The sequence below is a fragment of the Somniosus microcephalus genome, chromosome 23 (genome assembly GCF_052327205.1).
Source record: "Somniosus microcephalus isolate GS21.2 chromosome 23, FLI_Smic_1.0, whole genome shotgun sequence".
In the NCBI taxonomy this organism is placed as follows: domain Eukaryota; kingdom Metazoa; phylum Chordata; class Chondrichthyes; order Squaliformes; family Somniosidae; genus Somniosus; species Somniosus microcephalus.
In genome coordinates this window covers 17,055,318-17,081,973 of record NC_141009.1, presented here as the reverse complement: position 1 = coordinate 17,081,973, position 26,656 = coordinate 17,055,318, and the positions used below count along the sequence as shown (strand labels likewise).

At 41.8% G+C, this 26,656-nt stretch overlaps 1 protein-coding gene across 1 annotated transcript in view; it reads right to left on the bottom strand.

Annotated features, from left to right (window-relative positions):
• The window catches only part of nup188 (nucleoporin 188), an 81,240-nt gene that overhangs the window by 43,944 nt on the left and 10,640 nt on the right, over positions 1–26,656 (bottom strand). The window contains 16 exon segments of the mRNA XM_085965142.1: positions 1,057–1,204; positions 2,222–2,384; positions 3,531–3,607; positions 5,852–5,939; positions 6,531–6,657; positions 7,415–7,570; positions 8,814–8,940; positions 9,258–9,377; positions 11,071–11,136; positions 12,660–12,749; positions 14,132–14,332; positions 16,188–16,302; positions 19,096–19,307; positions 20,513–20,532; positions 20,535–20,631; positions 24,645–24,737. Of these exon segments, the coding sequence (XP_085821268.1) occupies positions 1,057–1,204; positions 2,222–2,384; positions 3,531–3,607; positions 5,852–5,939; positions 6,531–6,657; positions 7,415–7,570; positions 8,814–8,940; positions 9,258–9,377; positions 11,071–11,136; positions 12,660–12,749; positions 14,132–14,332; positions 16,188–16,302; positions 19,096–19,307; positions 20,513–20,532; positions 20,535–20,631; positions 24,645–24,737 (1,900 nt within the window).

Sequence of the window (26,656 nt, the reverse complement as noted above, 5' to 3'; positions counted from 1 at the left end):
CCCCTTTGCAAAAGGATTTTTTCTTCTTTTAAAAGCAACTTTTTTTTTTTGCTGGAAATCTATATTTCAAAATAAACACGCAGAAAGTGGGAAAAATAAATGAATAGTTAGGAATCAAGATGGCGGCCACTCACCTCAGCGCAGAAGGATTAGGCCCGCCCACACACGCAATGAAACGCCCCCCGTGACGCACCGATTGGTCAACCATCAGGTTAATCCCCTGTACGATTGGTCAACCATCACGTCACTCAACGCTAATGAGCAGAATGTTGCCGTTTTTTGAACCTTTTTTGTATACTGTCTGAACAATTTTTGTCTGACCAAAAAGTAAATACGCCTATTAGACTCCCCTAATGATAAGCTTTCTTTTGATATAACATATGTGTTGGTACGCTCTATAACTTTTGATTGTATAGCAGACAGACAGACAGACAAACAAAGAGAGAGACAAACCACTTTATATATATGTACAATCCATAACTTTTTGGTCATGAAGAATGCAGTACACCGGAGGTAGTTCCAGCAGTGCCATAATTTTGCTGTGCTTTTTTACAACTTAAGCCGCCTCTGTAATTTGAAAGTATTTATACATCACCTAACCCTCTATTTTCTACAAGCCTATGTTTTGACATTATGCATCAAATATATGGAATAGCGTGCTGCTGAGCAAACACTGAACCCTTATACCATTGCGGTGTGCACTGAAAATAGTACGAGATATCACCATATAGTCCTGATCTCCGAAATTGGTGAAAAACTCCATATGTCTCAGCCTAAAAACTATTAATTCAGTTTATTGTTGGAAAGATTATGCAGAAGGATAAATCAGCAGATGCAAATAGCAACACAATGAATTTGTCACCGGTACTTTTAATAATGCATTTTGACACCAAAATTGCAGTCATTTTGATTAAATTTCTATGCAAGTGCACACAGTCATGCCTCACCACAGCAACCGATACGTGCAATGGAACTGCATGAACTAAGCCAAAAGTCTAGCTATACAACTGTGAATCAAGATAGATTGCAAAGATATATGGGCAACCTCTTAGATACCTGATTCAAGCAATTCACCACCTTCAGGACAAAAAAAACTGAGGGTCTTTCTAGCCGAATCCAATGGTGGAACCGCTATTATAAGTAACTGTTTAGCCATTTCCAAACAGACAGCAGGCACTGTTTCAGTTTTTAACCTTTCAAAGACCTGGAACAATTACAAATGCAATCGACTGTAAGTTATGGGCAATTGACAGCCCAGTCATCATATTAATTGATCCCATCACCTAGGCACGCTTTGCCTATTAACACTTAAGTAATAAAAAATACTACATTTCTGTCCCAAGCAATCATATACATCCGACAGGAAACTACAAATCAACCCATCCATTGATCTATTAAGTATCCATAACTTGATCAGAGTCCAATAACTGCCGAGGCAATCAAAAGTTTTCACGATAAGGAGCAAATTAGCTGGTGCAACTTAGCATTGTGAAGGCTTCAGATGGAGTTGTATGTATGCATACATATACAGAAAGAAAACTCCCTTCTAGCTACCAGTTTATAGAAAACAAGTTAAATTTGTTCATTTTGACCGATCTAAAATTTTATACAAGATGTCATGTTTAAATCTGATTAAAACTAGGTCAGATCTCGTTCCATCACAGGTCTTCCATTATTTTAATTACTCAATACATGGAGACTCAACGGAAAACACAACAAGCAACCACTTTACATGCATGACTACGTGCACATGCTGCCTTCTGAATCAATTGTGCATTTTTGGTACTTTCGCATAATTTTTTCACTATCCAAGTTAAAAGAGCAACAAACACCACGGTAATGGTGATGTAATACAACAGCTTGTGCTATCAGATTACATGCAATCAATCATCTGGTTATTTGGTCCAATAGCAGCGGTTTATTTTGCAACAACTACCGCTCAGTTTTGTTTTGGTTGATTTTTTAGCCCATTTTCTCTCCCCTCTCCTGAGGGTTCTCCGCATGGTGGACTCGACTATTGGATTCAGGTGGCAAGGAAAAGAAAGCTGGGAGGCAGATGCTGCGAAGTAAACCACTGAGTGGTGTTGGACCAAAAGTCTGAGCTGGATTGTCACCAAGGTCCAGGAGGCAATAGTGAAAATGTTCCAACACACTACACCATTAATTTTAGTGTTCTTTATAAGCTCCAATGCAGGCTTTCAGAGATTATTTAATTTCCAACAGGAAGAGCTAAGTAATTTAAACACATGCATTTAACAAGCAGTTTTACCTTGACAAGCGTTATAACCAGTCGGAGAAAGGCCATTGTGACACTGTACTCGCCCTGTGGTCTCTCAATACTCAACAGCAGGTTACCATAACTACCAGCCTGCATTCCTTCAGCCCTGCAAGAAGAAAAAAAGTTGATTGCTTTGTGTCCATTTCCCCTATCAATATTGCAACAAAATACAACTCCGAGAGGCAATCTTTCTCAGAAATAATTTACAGAGAAAGCTGCCATGTTCATGGGCAACTCCTTAGAAAGAATCAACGCCATTCCCCATGCCCTCAATGAATGTAAAATTTACCACTCCTCCCCACCAGGACAGTAAAAGGCAAATCAATGAGGGACAGGAAAATATTTTAAAAGCCCACAGAGTGGGCAGGGGAAGGAAGTGGGCATTTAAGGAGCAGGGCTACAGAAACAGAAGAGAGCAAAGTTTGGCACAAATCTTCAATGCCAGCATCTAGCCTATACCCAAGCTACAAACATCCTCAACAAATATAAAACAAAGATAAGCAAACATCTTTGACACCTGCAAGCACATTTGTTCAGTCACCTCTCAAAATCATCTGGGTGAAAGTCTACAGAAGTAGGAAGGCTCCAAGAGAACAATTATAGTAAAGTGATTTCCAGCATCCCTTATTTCTGAAGAAGTTCCTCCATTCATCACTTGTATACTATTCATTTGCAGTGCTTTAAGAAATCTAACTGATATGCACCTCTAATACTGTCTATATTCTGCAACACAAACATTCTTTTTCTCCATGCATTCTGTGATAGTTGTCTCTTGCATCCTCTCATACATTAACATTCCTTTTGTTGCAATTCCTTGTACCAAATGTCATCTCCCTCATTTCTCTAATTTCAGATAGGGAAGACGACCAAAAGTGTGTGCAGACAAAGCGGACCACATCTGACAAGGAATTAGAATATATATATATATATATATATATATATATATATATATATATAGAGTTTTATTTAAATTTAAAAAAAATATTTGATACATACTGGAACTATCTATGCATTTCCCCCAGTCAGCAGTAACCTTCAATTTAAATCTGATTTTTCAAGAGTGAACCAGGTTGACACAAAGGCAGCACTGCTCACAAGAGACAAGGAAAGAAAGTAATAGAGAGTGGCAATGAAATAAAAAAAGAGTGGAAAATGTAACACACTTTAATCAGTAATTAGCCTTAAGTAATCAGTCAAATTTGTTAGCATCCTACATTTCACTTTGTAACAGAAGTAATTTACAATCCAATACCTGATGGACTGAGCCATCCCAACGACTTGTGTCATAGAGTATGGCAAGAAGCCTGTGTGCTGCAGATCTGCCCATACCTAAGTACAGAAAAAAAAGTTAATATAGTTAATTTCTCTTAGGTATACAAATTGAGCCCTGAATTTGCAGACGCAGGCATACCAGAAGAATACGACTCCAAACCGAAAAAAAATCCAAACGCACCTGGTGTCTCCGGACTCTTCAGGTTCTGGGCCTGTAGGCGTAGGCCTGAGTAAAGGCCCGCAGATCCCAGGGGTGCAGGCGATTCGCAAGCGTGCCCACAATCACCGTGGGCCAGGCCAACCAATCAAAAAGGGAGATTCCTATGATGCTTACGGGGATTCCATTTACGCACAGAATTCCCCACAAGCATATAAGAAATCCCCACATAAATAAGAATTCACAAAAATAAATGTTCCCATGTTCAAAGTTAATTAAAAAAAACCTTTAATTAAGCATTTAAAATAAAAATGTAACTTTTGAAAAATAAATTTAAACATTTTAAAACGGGTCAAAATTTACCTAAGCTAATTTTAAATGCATGTGTATGTTTTAATCATTTAAAAACATTTATTTTAACCTTTAAGCTAGTAATAGGCCTTACGCCTGCTTTTACCAGGAGTGAGGGTTTCGTGGGCAATCACTGGGCAGTAGTAGGGCAAAGTGATTTTGCAGCGAATGCGAAGGATCTGTCAATGCGAAACCTGACAGATCACAAGTTCTGTATTTTCGCGCAGGCAGAAACCCGGAACTTGCGGGGCCATTCTGAGCACTTACGACAGCGTACGCCGTCATCAGCCCCGTAAAATCCGGGCCAACAAATGTAATGCAAAACTCTACATTTAACCAAAGAATGCACCCAAACAAACAGAAGGAAAATGTTTTAAGACTGCGTTACAGGTTTAAAAATATGTTTTACTTAAAATCTACCTCGCTTTCCTCCTTGAAGACGCTCCTTAAAACCTACCTCTTTGGCCAAGCTTTGAGTCACCTGCCCTAATGTCTCCTTATGTGGCTCGGTGTCAAATTTTTTCGTCTTATAATACTCCTGTGAAGCGCCTTGGGAATATTTTACTACTATAAATACAAGTTGCTGTTGTTAAGTGATTAGTTTGCTCTAAAACACCTACAGATTAATGCTTTAAGTAAATCTCATTATAAGTTACTCTCTTCCATTGTGCAATACCAGACTCAAGTATGATTTTGTTATGGTCATGTGTTAAATCCAGCAATTTGGTATCCATGGACTGTCCTTGGGCTACAAATTATTATTCCATTTTACTTTTGGTAATATCTTTAAAATTTGTCTGCTTTCGTCCTTCAAAAATTAAGCAGGTAAAAGCAAGGTATATCTGCAGATTCTTTTGTCCTTGCTGGATTCTGCTCGGAAAGAACAGCTCTGTGAATGTGTGGCTCATATTTCACTTAAATTCCCTATTAAGACAATATTCCGGTGCCATGAGAAGACTGGACTGTTAAGATCATTGTACTAATTTTCAGCACTTGGCTTGTTTTCATTCTAAGAGGCTGCTCTAACTGCTGGGAAAGCATTAGTGAGTGCTCTGATGAACTGTAGGTAATAAATCATAGTTGTCTTGCACTCAAACGTTCGTGCAATTCATCGTATTTTATAACCCTACCTGATTTTGCAACTAAATTTGATTCGTTATTTTAGCCTGTTGAATCTCTGGTCTGTATGTTTATATTTTCTGTTTATCTAAAGTGCACATGAAAGCGGAGCAAGTGGGTATACTTAATCCAGTGGCCAAACTGCAGTTGGGATTAATTGTTCATTCCCAAGTTCCACACACTCTGCGTGGCCAGAACGTGAAAAGGCGCACATTTCAGATCAGAGGGGACATGGTCCGCTTCGGAAACAATTAGGTCATGGAACGAGGAAACAGTGCAAAAAGAACCAAAACTGTAACACAGGAGATGAGCTCACACCCACAGTTCCTCACATGGCGAGTTACTAATCTCACCTGTGGTATCAAGAGGGGGTTCCCAAGCAGAGGCTTAGTGCTTTCCCACAGAGAGGACAGGAGAAGAGGAGGAAAAAAGAAAAAGAGCGAGTCAACCTCCGCTGCATCCATGCCCTTCCTAGCAGCTAGCTTTAAGAGTGGAATTGCAGAGGCTTGGGAACAGTTAGCCTGTCCACACGCTCAGCCAGTAGAAGTTGTATGGCGCAGGGAGACCTAAAAAGATGGGAGAAAATAACAATTCCGTGGCTTCCATATGACCTTAAGAAAGTGCTCTACCACAAAGTTGTCACTCCAATACTGATTATTCCCATCATGCCTTACCTTGGCTGGCATCCGTGTGGCCAGAACAGTTAAGGTATTTACACAGGAAGCGATCACATCCATTGGAGGGTTCATCACTGAACTAAGCCTGCAGAAGGCACAGAAACTATTAGCACCAAAAAAAAAACACACACACATTCTATTATATACCTAGACATTGAAATTACCAACTAACCTATCTAGCACTGGAGAATGTAAATACATGTGTAACTGCTGCGTGAACAATTCTGTTGCTGAGCTAGAAGATATGAACATCTTTAGCAAAATGGAGATCTTGACATACGGGCAAAGGAGTTCTTAGCTGAAATGTACAATACCCCAAAATTGCAGTCACCAATACTGAAGCAATTTGGCAGTCATTTTTGGTCACATTTCCCAAATTTTGATCATGTAGATAACAACACCACGGCTGCAATGTTCTCTGTTTTTTTCCCCCCCGTGTGCAGTCCCTTCAATGGGCTGCACAGCCCATTCAAATTTTCGTACATGCAGGGTTTCTTGCATTGAAAAGCCGGTGAACGGCCTGCGCTGGACCTCCAGACCGCTGCGCTGCTGAGCGAGAACGTTGTACGGCTGTACTATTTCAATTATACAGACAAATGCACATAAATACCAGCAGAAAGGTATGGTTTTCTTACCAGTCTTAGTTGCATAAAAATACATTTTTAAAAGCTCTTACCTTTGAATTAACATGTACAGACGCGAAGTGATTGGCAGCAAACAATCCGTAATAGACCAATCCGTGCTGATTATTTTATGTACCAGATCAATGATAGGTTTGACCTTCTGGCAGTGAAGAAGAACATCTGGTACAAAATGACAAAACTATACATAAAATCTGTCAAAGTACATCTGTACATTTTAACATTTAAGGATTAATGTATGGTTTCTGTTAACAGAATGAAACGTCTGGTGTCAAGTGAATCTACAGGCAAAATTAATGATTTGTTTGGTATTGAAATAAGCTAGTGGAGCTGGTCTCTGATCATATATTCAATGCAAGACATATATTAAAGCATGGCTACATAGGCAAGAAAAATTCTATATGTGAATTGATAATCAGGCAAGTTGCAATGCCCGTCAGTCCAATTGTCCAGATTTGGACAATCAGTTACATAATCCAGCAGCAGAGATGTTGAAATATTTGATTAAGACATATAGCCAACGTCATGTGAAAAACACTTTCCAAATGATATTATGAAGACTTTTTAAATTTGCTCTGAACATTACTCCTGATAATTCAAAGTTGTTTTTGCACAAAAAACTTGAAGCACCCAATGATTTGAATTATGTAAATACCACAGGAAAGTGAGCACTTAATGCTTAAAAAAATAGGAATTCTCAGAAAATTTGAATTAAGCAACTTTGAATTAAGAGTAGGCTGTACCCCTGTAATAAACAGCCATTTTAAACGTTATATTTTGACATACCAAAATTTGAATTGAAGTTTTCGTTCATTTTGAATACAGACATTCACCAATATAAAACCACATACAAATGTACAGGGCATAATAGCAATGAGTCGTTATAGGTCTCGCACAAAGCAACTGGTACCCAACTCACCTGCTGTTGAAACCACGTGCAGCAGCATCTCAATCTCACAAGTGAAAACTGTCCAAGAGCTGTACGAGTAATCCCAACGTACAAGGTAACCCTGTCCTGTAGGCATTACATGTCCATACGTACCCTGGGACATGCGTATATTTGCCTGACCAGATCCTAGGATTAGATAAAATAATGCAATACATTTAATGCAGGAGTTATTTTATTTTTAAAATAACTGTATAAGGATTAAATTGCATCCATTTTGAGAATATATTCCTATTTACATTAATTTTAAAGCCTACTTTTAATGTCAGCTCATCAAGGATAACAATTTCGCTGTTTCACCAATTCTTTTTCTTTGCATCTTTTTTATTTTGAATCGTATATTCCAGATCCACTATTGCTACTAGATTAGAAGAGATTATACAGACAGTCCAATATCGCATTGCGTTAACGTATTAATGTACTGCAGCACAGCATAGTAAAATACAGGAAACTTTGTGTTATCCGGAGGCTAACTGTCTGGAATGCTCGAGCCACCGGCAAAAATCAGGAGCCATTTTCGTTCGTTTTTTTTTTCTTCTCGTTGCTTTTTTCCTCAACAGTCAAGCTCTGCTGAAGCTGTTGCTAAGCTACAGAGACGCTTGGACTGTTTAGAAGCAACAGGGTTTGTTGACAGATACGGAGCTCAAAAGCTTCCGTATCTTTCAACATTAGCGCTGGTATGTCCGGCAGTTTTGAGGGAACAGCAACAGCTCGGTCCCGGATAGCACAAAGTTTCCTGTACTGCCATCATTAGTTTATGAACTCAACCAGGTTACCTAGTAAGGTACCTACTGGAAAAGAGGCTCCTGCCAGAGAGAGGAGAAAACTACACATAGGAAGAAAAGACAACCCTTCACCACTCGGTAAATTTCAGGTTTCAGTGAAACTGCACTCTATTTCTGCTTTCTCTCCAGGTCACGCATCATACCCTAGCTAAGTGATCTTCCATTTAAGCTTGTGAGCCCTGCAGGATTGACCTCTTCCCACCCCCAGATTGTCCCGCCACCTCCCTAAAGGTGCCGTATCAGACTATCCAGCTGAGTTCGTAAACTAATTTTACAAGTGCTTCTCTCAATTCTAATTCAATATTGAATATTCTTCAAAAGGGGGAAATTAAAAATGCTTTGCACGTTTGCTAGTGTGGCTTTTAAAAGGGTTAACAGACCTAGAGGAGAATCAAGATACACAGGAGTGAAATTTCAGAGTATATAGTCAGACATTTAGTTGCATCATATCTCTATACTCATGCAACTGTAATAATTATCCAACTACAAATCTTGAAGGAAAGAATCTCACATTTTAATGAATAAAAGTGCAGGATTCATACAAAGCTCCTATCCTCTGTGCAAGATTATCTGGAATTTGTTCTTACCAAGAGGATAAAGCAGTTTTGGGGTTTGCCTCCTCCACTGGGTTTCATCCTCATGTGAAAGTACATCATGCGGTTTGTGCTTGTACAGTTCTGTATAATATGTCATTTTGTCCAAAAAGCTGTAAACCTTCAAAAGAAAGTAAAATGGCAACAACTGATCACAAACTCGCCAACACCAGCTAAAGGAAAAATAAAGATTTGCGGCTAATATTCTACATCAGTTAGTCAATCAAAACTATACATAATATGACCCAAGAATTTTGCTTCATTTAGTCCCATTTCATTTATATTGCAGTCAATAATACTGCGCAATTCCCAAATACTGTATTACAACGCCGCTTTTAAATACAGCAGAGAGTTGTATCAAAGTACTGTAGGAATCTTGCATACATTTGTTTCTTGGAATCTCTCTTTTTAAAATAGGTTAGGTAAGCTTACTCATACCTTTTTAGCAGTGGATTTGTCCGATATAAGTGCAGATAGTAGCTGTAGCAGTGGTGCCATAGACTGCGGAAACATTCCACAATTGTTGTCCAACAAAATAGCAAGACCTGCTGTGGGCTCCTTCAGGAAAAAAAAAAGACAAACACACACAAAAAGGAATCAGAATTTACATTAAATGTTACATTGGTAAAATTAAAATAGCAATGATTTTTACCCAAGAGATCAATTCTACTAAAATCAACTAAGAGTCCAGGGCTTCTCCCATTAGTCTTTATTGATGCTCATAGCAAGCAAAGATGGTCCCATAGGCAGCAGTATGCCTTCTATGAACTGAAAACGTATAAAACCTTGTGCATGGAGTGAGGGACAGGGTGCCGCATGACTAACAATTACTCTTTTCTCACATTGCACTCTAAAAAGATATACGGGATGCTCACCATACTCTCAATTGCTTCAATAAACAGAAAAACACTATGCTGGTAGACCATAGGAAAAAAGGAACACAGGAGTTGCTCGACAAAAAAAACCCAAGGTACCTGCTACCAATCTGGTAGTCGCACGATACAACGATAATGGAGTTGCTGACTAATCACAGCAATCGATCCACTGGCTCCATCCCCTCAATCATTTTGATTTGCTCTGTTCTATATCCTCTCACTAGCTGCAATATCTATTTTGTACTGCAGCCACCAGAACTGTACACAGTATTCTAACTGTGGTTGCACCAGAGTTAAAGTGGAAGAATTACCTCACTATTTCGGCTCAATATTGTCCTTGTAATACATCCCAACATCTGATTTGCTTTACTCACTGCCACCGAGCATTGTCGCGGTAGCTTAAATTTATTGTCAAGCTCTCTTATTTTCCATGTTTCCATGCATGTTATTTTTTCCCATTTAAGTAATAATCCCTTCCTGGATTTTTGTCCCCACGTGAAATACTTTGTATTTCTCTACATTGAATTTCATCTGCCACCTGTCTGCCCAATGCCCAAGTATATTCAAATCCTCCTGTAGCTTATCCTGGTCAGCTTTGGCTTATTAGCTTTGTATCATCTGAATATTTAGCCACTGTGCTTGTGACCCCCTAGCTCCACATACAGGAGGTCGCAAAACTGATCCATGTGATAACATTCTCCCAGGCTGATGACCACCACCCTGAGTTCTATCGGTCAACTGGTTACATTTCCATTATGAACTATTTCCACTGATTCTCACTTTCTTTATTTTCAGTACAAACCTTTCCAGACCATCTATGTCAGGCTAAACTACAAATGTATTTATTGTAAGATATTACAATTATACAGAAACAAAATAAAGCAATCTTACTTAACTTCCACTGGCACTTTAAACCATTTTCAGAGACCAAAAAAAAGGCTTTTCAAACTGTTTAGAACCCTCATATGGGAACTAAGCTTTATGGAGTTGTGTCTCACTGCTGTGTCATGCGGCTAAATGATTGAAATAAGTTAACTGAAGCCACAACGAAAGACTGCAGCAGATACACCCGACATCTCAGTCCAACAGCACACCTTTCACAATAGGCAAGTGGTGTTTATTTTATAAAGAAAAAAACAGCTCTTTCTTAACAGGCCAGTAATCATTGTTAATTATTTCCATCATCCAGTGGATGGGAAGAAGAAAAAAGCTTGCTTCATCATCTGTGGAATTGGTAATTACATCTGGCATGCCATTCCTAAGGTAACCATAACAGCACTATCAGCTGACAGAATTTTTTTGATCCCACTGGATAAGATCAGTAACGTCAGTACCTTCTTTGCAATCTTTAAATAAACATAATCTGATGTACTCACTGTATCCCAAAAAAGTTCAGCCAGATTAGGGGCTGCAAACACCTCACAAGCTACATTAATCAAGTGCTGGAAGAGAAGAAAAATTGGATCAAATCAGTCTACTTCTGAAAAGCACAGAAAGCATATATAGCAGCTCAGTAACAAAATATACTATGGTGATAACAAAGTGCATCTACCATGAAATAATACAATAAAAATAGAAAATGATGGCAGTTTCTGATCATGCCCAAGCTATTTGGATGATCAGCCATGGTTGCATTGAATGGCGGAGCAGGCTCGAGGGGCCGAATGGCCTACTCCTGCTCCTATCTTCTGTTTCTATGTATGTTTCTATCAGGAACAAACAGGGAAGAAAAGCCCCGAGAACAAGTCACCATCTACTGCAGCCGCAATGTTGAAATAGGTTAAGCTTCTGTTTCCTTAAGAAACACATGTTTGAAACAGTTTTACCATTAATGAGGAACAATATTATACTCTAGTTAGTTTTAAAAGTTTTTTTTTTTTTTTTTAAATACTATCTGCTGAGGGAATCTTAAAATGAATCTCAGCAAAACTTTGAAACTTAGTAGGGAGTCGCTTCGCTAATGCTAGTGACAAATCTATTTGCAACCTTTTTAATTAAAAAAATTATATAGGACAGCCTCCTGCTCAATTTTGAATTCCACATTGGCAGAGCCACAGCAGAATGGTATAGCATGTTGGGAGTACACAGAGTGGTGGGGTACAGGTTTGATCCCTGCGAGACTGAGCTCCTCCTCCTGGCCATGCCCGAGTAGGTGTAAGGCGCATCCGCAGGGTGGGGTAAAAGTCAAAAGGAACAATCTTCCAAAGGGCACTCTTGAGCACTTCCTGAATATCAGTTAAGAATGGCACTGGCTGAGACCTGGTTGCAGCTAACAATTCAGCTCTGGTTGGTACAACGCCTAGGGAAACAGGGATGACGGGTAAAGAGGAGAAAACAAATTTTACTTCCAAATTTTTAAAGAAACCAGTATTGGCTTGATACGTACCAACACTTTGACTGGCGTCAGTGATCATAAGTTTAATTATAGATTAATCACAGGCAATTTTTTTTCTTATATTACTACAAATGTAGTCAAATTAATGGTTTGCACCAAACCAACAAGCCTTGACACTGTAGAAACTCTATAAAGGAGTCATATAAATACAATTTTTTTGTTATAGTTTTTACAAAAAAATATGATTTTTAGGCAAATTGTTCTCCTTTAATAATCAGCAATATAAATCATGTGTTAGACTTGTGTCAATAAAGCAATGGAAAACATATCTGTGCACTATGACATCTAACATTCAACAGGATTACAACGGGATTACAATTCCCCTTGATGTTGCACACGGAGTGATGAAGTGTAGTGTTCTGGTGAAGCAGGGTTGGACTGCAGGTCGTCATTGGGCAAGGCGCACTTCAGTCCCAATTTTGAAGTTGTACATTCTGTCCTTATATTTTTATATTATATAGCAAATTATTTTATATTTCTGATTTTAACATTTTTATGATCCGGGATTTCTCTATTAGTAGGATTCCGCTGTTATTTACTAACGGTCAATACAAATGTCATATTTTGTACCTGCTGATCTCCCAAAGTTTCTTCTTCAAAAGATGTTAAGACAAACGAGAGCAGTCCATAGATGCACATTCGAGCAGTACTGGCTGTACACTGAAACACACACACATACAATGCAATCACTGCATTTTTAAAGTAATCTGAGGTAGAAGTAAATATCCTGCTGTCCAGCAGATAAAAAGCAGACTAGCATAGAGAAAATAATGGCAGTTTTGCTTCGTCCTTAAAATTTGCTCAATGTAAAACTTATGAAAAACATTAAAATTACACAGGCAAACACTTTCCCTCAGTGCGAGACAACCATTATCTTTGCCCCACAAAATATAACTTGCTGCATGGTACTTGTTAACTATATATTTAAGAGTACCATTTTTTTTCAAACTTAGAATATAACTATTTTTAGGAATAGGAAAAGGCCCACTTGCCCCAACAAACATTTTTCACTGACTCAACCCTATCTCTTTTCATTATATTCAGAAACACATTTATACTAGCTGCGTTCCTCCAATTCTGGCCTCTTGTACACACACAATTTCCTTCGCCTCGCCTTCAGCTGTCTCGGCCCCAAGCTCTGGAGTTCCTTCCCTAAACCCCTCTGCTTCTCTCTCTCCTCCTTCAAGACATTCCTGAAAAGCTGCCTCTGTGACCAAGCACCTGTTCTAATAGCTCCTTATGTGGCTCGGTGTCAAACCTTTGTCTGATTACACTCGTGAAACGGCTTGGGATATTTTACTACATTAAAGGCGCTGTATAAATGCAAGTTGTTGCTGTTGTATTTGCTTCAGTGATTTTCCATGGTAACTTATTCCACAAATATATCACATTAGAGCCTCACCCCTGCTTAACTAAGCTGGGCAGGATCTGCTCTCTGCAGCAGGGTAAACATTTAGTAGTTAAAGTTACAGTATTTGCCCAGATAAGTTTTTTCAAAGCTTTTCCTAATATTGGAAAATTCAATTAAGTTTACACTACAAAGAATACGGACCAAGACTACTGCAGTGGGACCGCTCGTTCATAAACTAGAGATGGCAATAATTCGATCACAGTTGTGAATCTTTGTACTTGCCATAATTATCCGACACAAGTACTATTTAACTGGTTGCTGTACAGTATCTGTCCCATGGGCAGACTGGCTTTTGCAATGCTATTCCCTCCGCTACAAACATGTTGTTTCTTTTCCTCTTCCGCTCGCCTGAACCTTATGTTTTTGCTTTGTCTTTCTCAGTCAACATTCCCATCTACAGATTGGCACTGTATTATTACTTGCTACAGGCTACATTCCACATCTGCATGGTTGAGATGGGAATGATGCCAAAATGATTCTTCCTTAGTTGAATGACATAAGGCAGGTGACAAATGAATCTACATAAACCCTAGAACATAATCCACTAAACCAACCATGGTTTCAATTTTAAACAGTGCTCATGCAAGCTCTGTTAAACAATGATATCGTAGTACCTTCCCACACTACTCACATTGTTCCCTCCACTGCCAAGTGCCTTAAGCATCTGTGTCATGTACTGGAACGCATTCTGCTGAATAGCAGTGCTCCCCAATCGCCTAATTACGTGGCTTGATTCATCAAGGCTCAAAGTATGGCGCAGCAGAGCCCACGATAGCAGCACTGGTGCGTGGTGTGGTATGTCCCCTAATGTAAGCAGCAGCTTGTCCATCTCCTGTAAGGAAGAGATAAATTTGATAGAAAATTGGTGACATAATAAAACTCACTACGCACTTGGTTTGAGTATAAAGCAAGGCTTTAATCAACTTGTTTCAGAACATGGAGGTCTAGTTGTACTTCACTAGATCCTGTCTTACAAAATGTCCCTAGTAAGCTGGGCCCACGCCCGAGTATTTATACTCCTTGGATGGCGCCACCAGCTGGCTGTCCAGCATTATTTCATGAGTAGTTTCTTTATGAGGATGAGATTTATGACAATTGGTATCACGCTAATTATAGATAACAGGATTAAAAAGTCCCTCTGTAAATATGACACAAGTGTCACACAACTCAAAATAACAGCAAAAAACTATTTGTTGGCTGATGTCAGATACAGTTTACAGCAAATACAAGAAGTGGGTCAATGCAAGACAAATGAAAACCGGTCAACTGCTAACTAGTTTTCAATCACTGCAAAATCCGAGCCACTCCATACAGAATGCTCTCTACATCTTTCAAAACAACCACTTTTCTATCATGTAACATCACCAATTACAATAAGAAAAAAAAAAGAAACACAGAATGTTTTCTATATCAGAACAAAGGAAAAGGCAATGGATTTGTGTATCTCTGGCAAAATCCTCAACCACTATCCAGAGGATTTCCATATAGATCCCAGAGTTCTCAACCACATGGTCAATAAGAAAATCTTCTGTTTTGAAAACTATATATTTTAAAAATTGTTAATTCTAATCCAGTTTAGTCAGTTTAATAGAGGTGTAGTGGAAACCCAATTGATAATTTCAGGATTAGAGCAAAATACTACTGCGGTAAAAGGCTTCTAGAAATACCCGAAATATCCTATTAAGACATATTCACACGAGGACAAAGAAAAAAATTACAGGTGGGTAATGACGGTGAACTGTCTGAAACTGACCGCAACTTCAGGATTTAGAGCATGCGCATCTAAATGCAAAAATCCTGAAGTTGCGGTCAGTCATTCATTGCTCCGACACAGGCTGCGCTGTGGAACCCCCCCACCCCCATAGCTGGCAATCAGAGCAATCGGGGAAACTGACAAAAACTTGGGCTTTTCCGCGGTAATATCGCTGTTAAATCCCCCATTAAGTGTTAAGCCTTGTTGGAATAGGTGTAAATGGGGTTTTAACAGCATAGTGACTGCTAAACAAACGTTCTGGCCTGGAAAAAGTATTTTAAAATATTTGTGGAGTGTCAAATGTCTCCATTCTGATTAAAATTACAATTTTTTAAAACTTTAAATAAAATGTTTTTTAAAGTTTGTTCTTGACATTTCAGCTTTTACCTTATCCCCACATGAAAGTCCCAATCTTTATTTCGCTCTCTAACATTTTTAAAAAGTCCAGATAAAAGCAGCTTCTCATTTCCTGTGAAAATTCCTCAATGTAATTGGCTGCTTAGACAGCTTGTTGACGTCACTGCAGCATCGCCATAGGAAGCCCCTATTCACAGCACTGCAACCAACTGAACGTCTAAAAAAGGTAAACTTCTCGCCACGGAGATCTGTGGTCAGCTTTCTTCGGGGCCAGCAGCAAGCACCTTTGCTTCGCCACTGACCGCAAATTACGGGCCATTGTAACGCATGAAATCAACAGCAGACACTTGCACCAGAGAAACCCACTTGTATTGCTCAATTGTCTGAGTGAAAGTCATAAAGCTCACAAATTCCACAGTTTCAAAATGTTAACCTGCATGAAACAATGCCATGATGTTGTCCTGTATTAAATTAGCCAAGCTGACAACTGCAGATAATTGCTGTTCTTCTCTATTCCTCTCCCATTACACAGGACCCAACATACAGCATTTCAGTCATACAAGGAAAAACAGGTTACCTGGCAAACCTCCCGAGTGTTAGCAAACTGATGTTGCTCGACTCGCTCCTCTAGAGCACATTTATGTAGGAAATCGATGTCCATTCCTTCTACCAGGATCAATGTGCTGAAATACCTACAGAGAAAGGTCAGAGCTCATACGCCTGAGTGCCATGGAGAGAGGATCTACATGATAAGAATGTATATACATATAATCAGACAGAAGCTATTACTGCAATGTTTAAACTCTTCAAATCTCCCACAGTTAAAATTGCTGGAGGCACAAAGGGTAACAAATAATCGAAAAAGTGAGCTGGGGCTGATTTAACCATTATTCATAACCCTTTACACATTTAAGATTTTTTTTTGCTCACTAATTTTCCTCCCCTTCGGAAGGCATCAACAACTTGCTAGAGTACGGTAACATAGACACCAATCACCCTGCTTTCATGTGGGACGTGGAAAGCGTGTTGACAAACTATTGTTCCACACAAAGTGCATCACAGTCGAGCCCAATCCTGTCCTCACCAACTTCCAGCAGAGGCCAGGATGCTCAACGATTGTCCCTCCTTAACCCAGGGGATGGAAGTGCACTTACCGCCAACCCATCTGAAATCACCACAAGCTGGACATTACAGGTACAACCCCGGTAATCCGGCACCCTCGGGACCAGGCCGGTGCCGGACCACTGAAAATTCCGAACCACTGAAGGTGTCGAAAGTCGCCACAAACACCGCCACCACCTGCTCCTCCTCTTCCTGCTGCTGCCCTCCCTGTGCCGCCGCCGACCCCGCCGCCCACGGGCTACTCAGGCTCGATCGCTCCGCCGAGCCGTCGGTGATGCTGCGCGGTCCAGGCGCTGATCCTGACCTGGTGGCGGTCCCGGGACCCGAGCTGGACCCATCCCAGGGAGGGAATGTGACAGCAGGACCTTCCTCGTGGAGGACCACTGAAGGTGCCGGACCATCGGGTGCCGGATTACCGGTGTTGTACCTGTACAATCATTGGGCACTCACCAGATATTTCTCATGTACTCAATGCAAAGGACTACTCCCATAAGCAAGCCCCTTGCATCCTATAAACCAAAGTGTAACCTAATATGCACAATACCTGCTAATGTAGCATTTTTTTAAATTCATTCATGGCGCCGCTGGCAAAGCCAGCATTTATTTCCCATCCCTCACTGCCCTGGAGAGGGTGATGGTGAGCTGTCTTCTTGACAACCATTTCAGAGGACAGTTAAGTCATTACTGTGGGTCTGAAGTCACATATAGGCCAGACCGGGTAAGGACGGCAGATTTCCTTCCGTGAAGGACATTAGTGAACCAGATGGGTTTTTGTGACAATCAAACCTTTACATGGTACTAGCTTTTTTTTTAATTCCAGATTTTAATGAACTGAATTTAAATTCCCCAGCTGCCGAGGTGGGATTTGAACTCATGTCTTGGATCACGAGTCCAGGCCTCTGGATTACTAGTCCCGTAACATAACCACTATGCTACTGTTACTGGCATTGCCCAGTGTCGAACGGAACAACCTCATTACAGAAATGTTCTCACTGAAACAAGCCCTCATGCCCTCCTAGTCTTCAGATAATGGAATAATCATCACTCTAAGTTTGGGGCTTAGACTATAATCTACAAATCATATTTATTAAAAGTAAAAATTAAACAGTAGTAACAGATTACACTAGATTATAACATTCAACCTACAACTCCTGTGCACAAGATAAATGACAAAATGTTTCAACCAACTCTCATCCTTGAACTAGGACCAGCATTTGAAACAAAATTTATACAAGGTTGGGGCGTCTCACAGAGCCTTCATGTGCTTACCTCTACACAGGATTCAGTGCAGAAGAATACCTGAGCTAGTCAAAAGCTGAATATATTTTTCAGCCTGGGCATGAGCTGTCAATCAAACCCTTGCCCCAGAGACACCCAATGGGATATCGTTTGCCATGAGAACCAAGATTACTCAAGTCCAGAATTCACAGACACCAAGATTGCTACTCACAATGGCACCTGGCCATTTTGTCTTGCAGAACAAAGCCAGCTCTGATAACCCTGCCATTAGGAGTGTTTTCAGTAAACAAATTAAAGAGCCTAAAGTTTACTTCTGCAAGGCCTTTATATATTTTTTAAAAAGTGTTCAACATGAAATACGACAGATTTTTGATGTCACACTGGGGATTAAACCTTGTACCTTTCTAATCTGCATGGCCCAGCTACACATTCAAACAATTTTCTCAGCCATCAAGGGAACCCACATTTAAACATTTAGATATTATTTTATGCAAAAGGCCTGGATTTATTATGCACGGAATTGTTAAAAGCATGCAGCTGGATGAACAAAGACCTATTTTTAAATGTAACTGCAATACTGGATGAATATATGTCCCTGTCACATTTTTTTCAGTCCTTGCATTTTACGCTTATCCCCAATTGAAGCCCACTTCACTATTTGTATGAAACCAGAATTCCACCTATGATTAAGGCAGAAATTAGGGGAATACATGTATGCAAATATACCTTAAAAACACATACTTGGACAGTGCCATTTTGCACTGCAGCAGTGAAAGCAAGAACCATTCTAAACTGTCTTTGAAAAGGTAGAAGTGGATGGTTGAAAGTGGGGGCATCCTACTGTTGTCAGAATAAATTGCAGCACAAGTGAAGCATAACCCAAAGTCTCTAATGTAACTTCAGAATATTAGGTACCAGTGCAGTAGGTAACACCCAGTAAGAGATGAAGTTTACATTTATTATTTTTCAACAGTTTGTCGCTGGATATTTCAAAATCTATCCACACACCACTACATTGTAGGATCGCAAAGCATTTCAACTGAAAATGCTTCAAAATCCAAACCACCTCAAAAATTACTTTAACCATTTGTACATCAATCTTTTAATCTCCAGAACATACTCACCCAATGCGATCAACTAGCCCATCCATGCTTTCATCTATAAGATGTCGGTTCGTTTGTCTGGCTCCAAATCCTTGCTCCTTAAATATTCGTGCGAAAACCAGGAGATCTTCCGGTCCCATCTCAAAATAGGCATAATATAGGAAGATAATCTCCAAAATAAGGGCCTGCTCCCTCAGGCACTGTACAAACCAACGCGACACCTGGCGCTCTGTCTACAGAAAACAGTGAAAGTAGGTAAGGTAACGTGGTGTGTTCTACTTGAGTGCGACTGGAGTGCGCCCTGATCAGGGAATGGGAACAGATGACCGAATAATAGAAGATCCCGTAACATAAATTGCCTTTAGAGATTTCTGAAATTTTATACATGAGAATAACTATTATCTTGTGCGGGCTGCAGCTAAAAAGGATGATCCCTAAAATACAGAGAAATTGTAAGTACTGTATACACCATCAAGCCAAAATACTTTGTTTGGAGAAATGGTTCCATAGTAGAGTCATAAGGGCACAGAAGGAGGCCATTCGGCCCATTGAGTCCGTGCCGGCTCTCTGTAGAGCAATCCAGTCAGTCCCATTCCCCCTGCTCTATCCCCATAGCCCTGCAAGTTTATTTCCCTCAAGTGCCTATCCAGCCTCCCCTTGAAAACATTGAGTGTCTCCGGTTCCACCACTTCCGTCGGCAGCGAATTCCAGGTCATCACCACTCGCTGTGTGAAAAGGTTTTCCCCTCACATCCCCCCCTGTATCTCTTGCCCAAAACTTTAAATCTGTGTCCACTAGTCCTTGTACCATCAACTAGTGGGAACAGCCTTTCCCCGTCTAGCCTATCCAAACCCGTCATAATCTTGTACACCTCTATCAATCATCCCTCAACCTCCTTTGCTCTGATGAAAACAAATACAGCTTCTCCAACATGTCCTTGTAGCTAAGATCCCCCATCCCTGGAACCATTCTGGTAAATCTCCTCTGCACCTTCTCAAGGGCCTTCACATCCTTCCTAAAGTGTGGTGAACAGAACTAGACGTAATACTCCAGTTGTGGCTTAACCAGCGCTTATATTTCCAATTACAACTAAACAGTTAGAAGTATTTAATAATCACACCACTTTACTGGCTACAATCTGTACATCTGTATTGAGAAGTAAACTATTCACTGATTCACAGATGAACAATTGAGGTTCATCTGCTCTCTCTGGGTTTCAAAGGATGGGAAGATAATCAGCAGAAGCAGTGCGACGCCGTAGAAACGCTTCCTGTCAGCTGATCATGGACGACGGCCATGTAAAAGCCCAGACTATGATGTTTCTGCCTTCCTATGTGGTGGAGGAAGTAAAGCAACAGGAAACAATAGTTTGGGAGAGGGCGAAGTAAACCATATAAAAAGGAATCTAAACAAATACAAAACAAGGGAATTTACATACCATAAGATTCCCATGTGATTCCAAGTTGGAGCTTCAGTTCTGAATAATTCGTCAAACTGTTTCCGATAATTCACGACTAGTTCCTTCTCCAGCTTGTCCACACATTTTGAATACTCTCCCTATGGAATAAATCAATAAAAATAGCTCATCAGCTGTCACAATTAACATATAGCCAACTAGCAGGGGGTGCCCGGCGTTGCCAGGGCAATTTTGGGCCGCGCGGTCTCCCTCCCCCTGTCTGTCACTGCTTTAGTCTATGTCCCTCCCTCCCCTCTCCCCCGTCCCCTCTCGCTGCGTAGCGCCTCAGGGCCGGCGCGGTTGTGATACCGGCCGTGCGGGGCCGAGCGCTTGAGGCCCGGCCGGGCTGTGGGGCCGAGACGGAGCCCAGCTGAGCTCCACCGCAGTTGACGACCGGCCGCTGCCGATGACCCGCCCGCTGTGTGTAAACTCACCTGCCGCTCCCGGAGTCGCAATGTGGGGGTTTGTTTGGCTGGTGCTGTCCCTGTGGGGATGAAAAAAATGGCGGCGAAGTTTAGGGAGACTGGAGGATTAGGTCCTGCCCGTGACGCACCGATTGGTCAACCATCAGGTCACTGAACTGTAGGATTGGTCAAGCAGCACGTCACTCAACGCTAATGAGGTAGGATTGGTCAACCGCTAATGAGTGGATTTTTGAACGTTTTTTGTATACTGTCCAAACAATTTTTGTCTGACGAAAAAGTAAATACGCCTACGAGAGTCCCCTAACGATAAGGTTTCTTTCGATATAACATACGTGTAGGTACGCTCTATAACTTTTGATTGTATAGCCGGACAGACAGAGAGAGACAGAGACAGAGAGAGAGAGACAGAGAGAGAGAGACAGAGAGAGAGAGACAGAGAGAGAGAGACAGAGAGAGAGAGACAGAGAGAGAGAGACAGAGAGAGACAGAGAGACAGAGAGACAGAGAGAGACAGAGAGCGACCACCAACTGGAAATTGAAAAAGGCAGATACAAGAAATCCTGGCAGCCTAGAGAGAATAGAATATGCGATCAATGTCTGGCCGGCGAGGTTGAAACAGAAATGCATTTCCTCCTAAAATGCGAAAAATTCAACACATCAAGAAACATATTATTCAACAAGCTAAGCCAAACAACCCCAGATTTCAAGGAATTGGATGACCTGTCAAAATTGAGATTAGTCCTGGGAGAAGGAGACAGACCATACCTTGGGGCCAAATATGTAACAACATGTCACAACCTGAGGACTGTTTAAAATTAAGACTGTTTAAAATTAATATTGAACGTACCAAATGAAGTACAAAGACTGTTTAAAATTAATATTGTTTAAAAGTAATATTGTATGTACCCAACAAATGTCAAATCGATTGACACCTACAGAATGTTGGAAAACTGTACCTTTTTGCTATGTAAGCTTTGGCAATATGGTTCTCTGTAAACTTTCATGCCAATAAAGCATTTGAATTGAATTGAATTGAATTGAAATTGAATTGAGAGAGACAGAGAGAGAGAGACAGAGAGAGAGAGACAGAGAGAGACAGAGAGAGAGACAGAGAGAGAGAGAGAGACAGAGAGAGAGAGAGAGACAGAGAGAGAGAGACAGAGAGAGAGAGACAGAGAGACAGAGAGAGAGAGACAGAGAGAGAGAGAGACAGAGAGAGAGAGACAGAGAGAGAGAGACAGAGAGAGAGACAGAGAGAGAGAGACAGAGAGAGACAGAGAGAGAGAGACAGAGAGAGAGAGACAGAGAGAGAGAGACAGAGAGAGAGAGACAGAGAGAGAGAGAGAGACAGAGAGAGAGAGACAGAGAGAGAGAGACAGAGAGAGAGAGACAGAGAGAGACAGAGAGAGAGACAGAGAGAGAGAGACAGAGAGAGAGAGACAGAGAGAGAGAGACAGAGAGAGAGAGACAGAGAGAGAGACAGAGAGAGAGAGACAGAGAGAGAGAGACAGAGACAGAGACAGAGAGAGACAGAGAGAGAGAGAGACAGAGAGAGAGAGAGAGACAGAGAGAGGAGAGAGAGACAGAGAGAGAGAGAGAGACAGAGAGAGAGAGACAGAGAGAGAGAGACAGAGAGAGAGAGACAGAGAGAGAGAGACAGAGAGAGAGACAGAGAGAGAGACAGAGAGAGAGACAGAGAGAGAGACAGAGAGAGAGACAGAGAGATACCGGTTTATATACAGAATGTTGGAAAACTGTACCTTTTTGCTATGTAAGCTTTGGCAATATGGTTCTCTGTAAACTTTCATGCCAATAAAGCATTTGAATTGGAATTGGAATTGGAGAGAGACAGAGGCAGAGAGAGAGAGAGGACAGAGAGAGAGAGAGAGACAGAGAGACAGAGAGAGAGAGAGACAGAGAGATACCGGTTTATATATATACTAGCTGGGGTGAGCCCGGCGTTGCCGAGCTTTTTCGAGGGCATGTTGTTGTTGGAAGAGAGAGAGAGAGCAACTGTGGGGGTGGGGGGGGGGGGGAAACAGAGAGAGACTGGGGGGGGGGGAAAAGAGAGAACAGAGAGAGACTGGGGGGGGGAAACAGAGAGAGACTGGGGGGGGAAACAGAGAGAGACTGGGGGTGGGAAACAGAGAGAGACTGCGGGGGGGAAACAGAGAGAGACTGGGGGGGGGGGGCGCGAAACAGAGAAGCTCTCCCCCCCCCCACCCCGCGATTTCCCGAGGCTCTCCCCTCCCCCCCCCCCCCCCCCCACCCGGCAATTTCCCGAGGCTCTCCCCCCCCCAGCGATTTCCCGAGGCTCTCCCCCCCCCCCCCCCCCTCCGCGATTTCCCGAGGCTCTCCCCCCCCCCACCCCCCGCGATTTCGCGAGGCTCTCCACCCACCCACCCCCCCCCCGAGATTTCCCGAGGCTCTCCCCCCCCGCGATTTCCCGAGGCTCGCCCCCCCTGCGATCTCCCGAGGCTGTGTGCTGGCATCATGGGGGCCGTGCGCATGCGTGCCGGCGTCAAGGCGGCTGCGCAACTGGCGGCCTCTTCATTTTTTTTAAACTCATGCGTGCTGGCATCACGGGGTGGCGGGCCGTGCGCATGCGTGGTTTCAAGACCGCCGGCGTGCCCCGTTGCCGGGGTAACGGGGGCCGTGCGAATGCGTGCCGTCGTCAAGGCGGCCGCGCAACTGGCGGCCTCTTCTTTTTTTTTTTAAACTCATCTTTCGCCGAGTAAGAGGAGATTAAATAAATAGAGAGCAGCAAAAGAGGAGGGAGTAAGAGTCGCTCGGTAGGCCCATGCAAGGAGGACGGTAGATGTGAATAGGAGGCAGGGCTCGGCTGCCGGTTAACTAAGTGGCCCCTCGGGTCGGACGCAGGCCTGGTCTCGAACGAGGAGCCAACTGCCCCGCCCACCGCGTGCGCATTTGCTAAACACAATTTAAAACACAAATAAATTGTTATTTAATTCCCTAACACATCATTAAAATATTTACCTTAGTTCCCTAACACACAGAAAGTGTGGGGGAAGAAATCGTGAAAAATCAAGATGGCGGCCACTCACCTCGGTTCAGAAGGATAAGGCCCGCCCCCACACGCACCGATTGGTCGACCGGTCAGGTCACCGAAGCGTAGGATTGGTCAATCGTCGAGTCACTCGACACTCAACTGTAGGATGGCACGCGCCAGGAACCCGCCGTCCGATTGGTTGACCTCGACGTCACACGGTCGCTAATGAGATGCTAATGAGCGGAATGCTGAACGTTTTTTGGATACCGCGGGCGGGATTTTTGTCCAGCCGAAACGTAAATACGCCTATGACCGGTCCGGAATCGCAAGCTTTCTTTTGAGGCGACGCGCGCGTCGGTACGCTCTGTAACTTTCAAACGTATAGAACACGGACAGACAGACATCGGGACAGACAGACAGAAGAGCCGCTTTATATATATATAGATAGATAGATAATACTATTGCACAGTTCAGCTATAATAATTGATTTTCTCTGAAACTGAAGTTCACAATGAAAAGTATGTACTGATTTACTATATACTGGTCAGAGTACAGCATAGCGAATGTATGTTCATCTAATCAGTAGCAGGTACTGTAACATTTCCCAACAAGCTTTTCAGTTCAGCAGTGCAGTTTAAAATTCACCTGAATAGTTCATTTCTGCATGAATTCAACTCACCCTGTAAGGATGTCGTTCATCCTGAAAATACGTGAGTAGGTATAGAACACAACGTAGCGTGTAGAGTCTTTCTTCATAATAGTATTCTGCAATCTGAGCACAGGAGGACAAGAAATATACAATTTATTTCAAGAAAAACACTCAAAATGGAAAAACAAGTTGAAAGAATTATTAGCCAATTTCAAGCTGAACAAAATCATTCATTTTTAAATTTTTGAGTTTCGTTAAATAGTGGCCCAGTAATTCGGGTCCCAACGCGTGAGTACGGACGGGGTACTCACGCGTGGGCCCATTGGAAGTGCCGGATTTCAGCATGCACAGCGCATGCGTGGAAAACCGGCATTTCCTCTCCTCTGAACCAAGGGGTTAAGAGGCGGTTCCCTAGCGACGTTTGAGGCAGCGCGTACGCGTTGAACTTCGTTTTTTTTGACAGGTTTGTCTGTGCGTGAAGGCCTCCACTTTTTACGAATGTAAAAAGCAGACGTAAGGACTTAGTTTTAAAAGGTAAGTGGTCTAATAATTAAAGTTAGAAATTTTTTTCCACAGGTTTATTATTTTTAAAGAATTTACAGTAAGGTAAGTGTATTTTGGACCCAATTTCTTGAAAAAAAAATTTGGCAGAAATTTGAATAATTGTTTAAATTAGTTTTTTAAAGTTATTAATAGTTAATTTAATTATTGGAATGTTTTTTTAACTTTTATTTAAAGTTTAAGTAGTGTTTTGGGCACCCGTACTTTTCATGAGTTTGACAGGTCTTATGTCTAACTCATGAATGGACTTTTGTAAACTCCCATTGGTTGCCCAGTGCTCACGTGATCCCAGCCGGCTCATCGCACTAAGTACGCCGCTGGATCACGCACGCACAGCGCGCCGGGAGCTGAACCAGGCCACAGACCGGAAATCCAAGCAGGCCCAGTCTTCAAATGTCAGCGTGATATGTAAGTGTAGGTCGGGGGCTTGCACCCGCGGGAAGCCCCCGACCCAAATTTCTGGGCCATCGTGTGTTATAATTTTGCCTTCCACTGACTCAAATTCATTGAAAGACGAAATGATCCAAGCCATGCATTTCATTTTGTAATCAGCAGAGGCAAGGCAAAAATGGCCAACTTTTTCACATAGTCAAGGCAGGTGGGCCCTGCTTTTCATAAGCCTGGTGGCTTGGTTTTCATAATGCTGGCCCCACCAAGAATGAACAGAAGTTATCACGCCTGTGGCAGACAGATCAAAGCATTGGCAATCAAGGAAAACTACAACCATCTGAAGAAAATACACCGTCACAGCTAAAGAATGTTATTACGCCAAGGAAAGATCACAAAAAAAAATAACAATTTCCCTAGTGCCTCAGTTTCTTAGCGGAAAGAAAATTATAAAACGGTATTTAATTGTTTATTTCAAAAATAAGTACACATCAGACCACTGTGACCAAACACTGCTTTTACGCTCATTTCCAGATTGTTGTACAGGAAACTTTGGTTTATCCGGAGGTTAACTGTCTGGAATGCTCGAGCCACAGGCAAAATTCAGGAGTCGCTTCAGTAAGTTTTTTTTCTTTTCGTTGCTTTTTTTTCACCAGTCAGGCTCTGCAAGGTCTAGCTAAAGCTGTTGCTTAGCTACAGAGACACTTGCAAGCTACGGCCAACTGTTTAGAAGCTGTGGGTTTGTTGCTAGATACGGAGCTCAAAAGCTTCTGTATGTTTTAACATTAGTGCTGGTTTGTCCGGCAGTTTTGATGGGACGGCAACAGCTCGGTCCCGTCGGTGCCGGATAGCACAAAGTTTCCTGTGTGACACTGGGTACAATCTCTACCATTTCAGCACTTAAGTCAGGCAAGACAGGCTCTGATGTCATCCCACATCGCAGTGCTCCGGAATGAGAGCAGGAAACAGTAATGCTTAGCAAACTCCCAAACTGCGAGTCAAGTATTTGTGAATCGAACAGTTAAAAAAAAAATCCCATGAACAAGTATGTGTTAAATTAATTTTTTAACATAAGGAACTGCAGATACTAGGAA